At 44.4% G+C, this 5,724-nt stretch overlaps 1 protein-coding gene across 1 annotated transcript; it reads left to right on the top strand.

Moving 5' to 3' along the window:
* The first annotated feature begins 328 nt into the window (after positions 1-328).
* RAG1 (recombination activating 1) lies at positions 329-3,459 on the top strand. The gene has a single exon (XM_058527657.1). The coding sequence runs from the start codon at positions 337-339 to the stop codon at positions 3,457-3,459; it is 3,123 nt and encodes a 1,040-aa protein (XP_058383640.1). The 5' UTR covers positions 329-336.
* Positions 3,460-5,724: the final 2,265 nt, after the last annotated feature.

Below are 5,724 nucleotides of genomic sequence, written 5' to 3'. Positions count from 1 at the left end.
ATGAATCACTCAAAGACTCTGTCCTTAAAGTTTTGGTGGAAAGGAATAAGATTTTACATATATATGTAACACAAACCATGATGGTGCATGTACTAAGATACAAGGTATAAACAACCATGAGCACTGTCAGAACAGGGCATGACTCTGCTCTCTGCCATATGATCAGCACCTAACATAGTATACTAAACTGGAGGTTTCATAAGTAACTTTTTGGATGAATGAATGAATGAATAATTGAATGTATTAATTTGTATTCCTTCCAAGATGTTTCAGTGGGATATTGACATTTTTTCCTAATCTGACTTGTTTTCTTTGTTCCCAGATACCTCAGCCAGCATGGCTGTCTCTTTGCCACCTACCCTGGGACTCAATTCTGCCCCAGATGAAATCCAGCATCCACACATTAAATTTTCAGAATGGAAATTTAAGCTCTTCAGGGTGAGATCCTTTGAAAAGGCACCCGAAGAAGCTCAAAAGGAAAAGAAGGATTCCTCCGAGGGGAAACCCTCTCTAGAGCAATCTCCAGCAGTCTTGGACAAGGCTGGTGGTCAGAAACCAGTCCTGACTCAAGCAGCATTAAAGCCGCACCCTAAGTTTTTGAAGAAATCCCATGATGATGGGAAAGCAAGAGAGAAAGCCATCCACCAAGCCAACCTTCGACATCTCTGCCGCATCTGTGGGAATTCTTTTAAAACTGATGGGCACAATAGGAGATATCCAGTCCACGGGCCTGTGGACGGTAAAACCCAAATCCTTTTACGAAAGAAGGAGAAGAGAGCCACTTCCTGGCCAGACCTCATTGCCAAGGTTTTCCGGATCGATGTGAAGGCAGATGTTGACTCGATCCACCCCACTGAGTTCTGCCATAACTGCTGGAACATCATGCACAGGAAGTTTAGCAGTGCCCCATGTGAGGTTTACTTCCCAAAGAATGCAACCATGGAGTGGCACCCACACACACCATCTTGTGACATCTGCCACAAGGGACTCAAGAGGAAGAGTCATCAGCCGAATGTGCAGCTTAGCAAAAAACTCAAAACCGTGGTTGACCGAATGAGACAAGCCCGTCAGCGCAAGAGAAGAGCTCAGGCAAGGATCAGTGGCAAGGAAGTGATGAAGAAGATCACCAGCTGCAGTAAGATACATCTCAGTACCAAGCTCCTCGCAGTGGACTTCCCGGTACACTTTGTGAAATCCATCTCCTGCCAGATCTGTGAACACATCCTGGCTGACCCTGTGGTGACCAGCTGTAAGCATGTATTTTGCAGGATCTGCATCCTCAGATGCCTCAAAGTCATGGGCAGCTATTGTCCCTCTTGCCAATATCCCTGCTTCCCTACTGACCTGGAGAGTCCTGTGAAGTCCTTTCTGAGCATCTTGAATTCCCTGATGGTGAAATGTCCAGCAGAAGAGTGCAATGAGGAGGTCAGCTTGGAAAAATATAATCGCCATGTCTCAAGCCATAAGGAATCAAAAGAGACTTTTGTGCATATTAACAAAGGGGGCCGGCCCCGCCAGCATCTCCTGTCGCTGACCCGGAGGGCTCAGAAGCACCGTCTGAGGGAGCTGAAGATGCAAGTCAAGGCTTTTGCTGACAAAGAAGAAGGTGGAGACGTGAAGTCTGTGTGCCTGACCTTGTTCCTGCTGGTGCTGAGGGCGAGGAACGAGCACAGACAAGCCGACGAGCTGGAGGCCATCATGCAGGGACGGGGCTCTGGCCTGCAGCCAGCTGTTTGCTTGGCCATCCGCGTCAACACCTTCCTCAGCTGCAGTCAGTACCACAAAATGTACAGGACCGTGAAAGCCATCACGGGGAGGCAGATTTTTCAGCCTTTGCACGCCCTTCGGAGTGCTGAGAAGGTCCTTCTGCCGGGCTACCACCCCTTTGAGTGGCAGCCACCCCTGAAGAACGTGTCCTCCAGCACTGACGTTGGCATTATTGATGGACTGTCTGGACTGTCCTCCTCTGTGGACGATTACCCGGTGGACACTATCGCGAAGCGCTTCCGCTATGATTCAGCTTTGGTGTCTGCTCTGATGGACATGGAAGAAGACATCCTGGAAGGCATGAGAGCCCAAGACCTTGATGACTACCTGAATGGCCCCTTCACTGTGGTGGTGAAGGAGTCTTGTGATGGAATGGGAGATGTGAGTGAGAAGCACGGGAGTGGACCAGCCGTTCCGGAAAAGGCAGTTCGATTTTCATTCACAATCATGAAAATTATGATAGCAAGTGGCTCACAGGATGTGAAGGTGTTTGAGGAAGCCAAACCTAACTCTGAACTGTGTTGCAAGCCCTTGTGCCTTATGCTAGCAGATGAGTCTGACCATGAGACCCTGACAGCCATCCTGAGCCCTCTCATTGCTGAGAGGGAGGCCATGAAGGACAGCGAATTAATGCTTGAGATGGGAGGCATCCTCCGCACTTTCAAGTTCATCTTTAGGGGCACTGGCTATGATGAGAAACTTGTCCGGGAAGTGGAAGGCCTTGAGGCTTCTGGCTCAGTCTACATCTGTACCCTTTGTGATGCCACCCGCCTGGAAGCCTCTCAAAATCTTGTCTTCCACTCCATAACCAGAAGCCACGCTGAGAACCTGGAGCGCTATGAGGTCTGGCGTTCCAACCCGTACCATGAGTCTGTGGAAGAACTGAGAGATCGCGTGAAAGGGGTCTCGGCCAAACCCTTCATTGAGACAGTCCCTTCCATAGACGCACTCCACTGTGACATTGGCAACGCGGCTGAGTTCTACAAGATTTTCCAGCTAGAGATAGGGGAGGTGTATAAGAACCCCGATGCCTCCAAAGAGGAAAGGAAAAGATGGCAGGCTACATTGGACAAACATCTCCGGAAGAAGATGAACCTGAAACCCATCATGAGGATGAATGGCAACTTTGCCAGGAAGCTCATGACCAAAGAGACTGTTGAAGCAGTCTGTGAATTAATTCCCTCCCAGGAGAGGCACGAAGCTCTGAGGGAGCTGATGGACCTCTACCTGAAGATGAAACCTGTCTGGCGGTCATCATGCCCGGCCAAGGAGTGCCCAGAATCCCTCTGCCAGTATAGTTTCAATTCACAGCGTTTTGCCGAGCTCCTCTCTACCAAGTTCAAGTACAGATATGAGGGCAAAATCACCAATTATTTTCACAAAACCCTGGCACACGTCCCTGAAATTATTGAAAGGGATGGCTCCATTGGGGCATGGGCAAGCGAGGGAAACGAGTCTGGCAACAAACTATTCAGACGCTTCCGGAAAATGAATGCCAGGCAGTCCAAGTGCTACGAAATGGAAGATGTCTTGAAACATCACTGGTTGTATACCTCCAAATACTTGCAGAAGTTTATGGATGCTCATAAAGCATTAAAAAACTCTGGGTTTAGCATAAACTCGCAAGCAAGCTTAGAGGACCCGTTAGGCTCAGAGGACTCTCTGGAAACTCAAGATTCAATGGAATTTTAAGTAGGGCAGCCACTAAGAGTTGGTTTTGCAGATGAGTTTTCCTCTGGGTGGCACTGAGACCTTCTCCTGTCACCCATCGCTCCTGTGTGTGGGGCTTCACCACCCAAGCAGTGGTGGGTTGGAGAGGCCACAGATGCTGAATTCGTGTCAGGAATGGGTGACTGATGAGCTGATTGCTTGAACCGTTTAGGGAGTTCAGAGAAGCAACAGGAGAAATCAGTTATTTGAAAGCTCGATAAACTCAGATCAGGGGTGACTGTTGGGGCCCAGAGATGAGCAAAGGCATGTGTGAGTGTGACTGAGTGTCGTGAAAATCAGAGCCAAGCTGTCAAAGAAGAACAGCCTGTGAAGCCAGGAGAGGAGTTTGTCTTGTGGTTTCCATTTCTCCCCCTCAATTTACTAGAGTGTGTATTGAGATATGTTTTTTATGTTGTTTTTGTAAAATTCTTTATTTTATAAATTTCACCTATCTTGGCTTATTGTACAAGATTCTAAAAAACCTGTTCAGATTTCTCTAATAATAATATCTTACGTTTGTATGGCATGATGACCTTTACAAAGTGCTCTGAATGCATTTTCTCATTTGCCACATTTATGCAGAAATACCCCACGTCCAAAAAAGTTTTGGAAAATCAGTCCTTTTCCGGGTTTAAATGGTGTCTCTATTGTAACCTTAAGAGTTTAGAAGGTCATCTGTGATCATGGATTTTTCAATAATGAAGTTAGAAGAATAAAACTGTTAACTACAGTTCGCTATTAAATCTTCTGATAATACATGTTTACTTAGCTATCAGTAGCCAAGTATCATTTTTATTTTTACTTTTTAATTTCAATTAATTTTGAGTCTCCAAATGCTTCTCTGCAAAATCTTGAAGCCATAGATGCTTTTAAAATCTAGGTTTGCTCACTGTATAAAAACAGATTTAACGTCTTGCTGAAAATTTCTGTCAGATTTTCTCTATATGAAACCTAGGTCGATTTTACTAAATCCAGATTTCATCAAGTCTTTCCCTCTGCAATTTTTTGTTATTTTTTTCTATTATGATCAGTTTACTTTCAATGTATTCAGATTTGTGTGGCAGGAAACTTTTATACTTTTCCCACCTGTTAAGTTTAGGTGGACCTGCTCATAGTGCAGTGGAAGAGAATTTGTAGAGTGGTGTGTTTTTTTGCCATGTTTGGAATATTTCCACATTTATTTTGCCTCACTTTTCCTCACAACAACTCTGTGGGATAGACATTATTATTATCACCATTTCATGGAGGGTTAAACGATTTGCCCAAAATTACAGGGATAATAAATACCTGATCTGCAATTTGAGCTCAGGCCAGTTGTCTCCAAATTCCATGTTCTTTCTACCACAACAATTAACCACTACCTTTTGTGTTATAAGGCAATATCATAAATTGTTTAGGATCCACAACTAATCATTACAGTTCATAATCTCGGGATTGCATTTCTTGGGGGCAGGGATGGGTGGGTTTTTCAGTCATTTTCGGTGTGCTTTGGGCCTTTTGAGAGAATAAGGTGCTGCTAACTCTCCAGCACCTCTGATGGCTCTGGTTATTAGGAACTGTTGTCTGCATTCCTAGGAATTTGGGAATTGCCAATTGCTGGCAACTTAGAGCAGGCCTGGGATTTTATACGCTAGTGAGTCATAATGATATGTTAATATTAGGTTTTTTTCTCTCTTTGATTTTATTGGCTGTGATTGCCACTCTTCATACGCAGTATATCAAAGAGCTTTGTAATTCACTTGTCAGGACTCGCACCAGTGACATCCTAAACGGGCTGCATTTGGTGTCGTGGCAGGCGTTGAACCCAGTCTCTTCCATTAAAAGAATACAACAGTTTTTCTTGCTTTTTATATATAGAATATATATAAATTACAAAGACATTTGTAATTAGTTGTCAAAAACATACATATTTTTAAATTTATTTTTTCTTGAAAACCTAAGTTTTGCATTTTGTAAACCAATGGACTTCTCAGACATCCCTTCCCTTCATCTCGTTTAATCCATACAGCATGTCTCTGTACTAATAAACAGCTAAATTCATATAATCCTCCTACTCCCTGAAGCATGCTGGCGCTGGTTTGTAGATTTTTTCCCATTTCTACTCTGTTACTCAATTGGTGGCACTGTAAATACTTTCCAATATTAAATTCCCCTTTTCTAGCATTGTAGGAACTGTTTGGAATGCATGCGACTAACAGGATGATTTATAGCACAACCTTCCTGGTAATCCCTTAATCAGATCACATC

This window comes from Diceros bicornis, chromosome 31, assembly GCF_020826845.1.
Source record: "Diceros bicornis minor isolate mBicDic1 chromosome 31, mDicBic1.mat.cur, whole genome shotgun sequence".
NCBI lineage: Eukaryota > Metazoa > Chordata > Mammalia > Perissodactyla > Rhinocerotidae > Diceros > Diceros bicornis.
The sequence above is the reverse complement of the archived record's forward strand: the minus strand, read 5'-3'. Positions and strand labels throughout refer to the sequence as shown.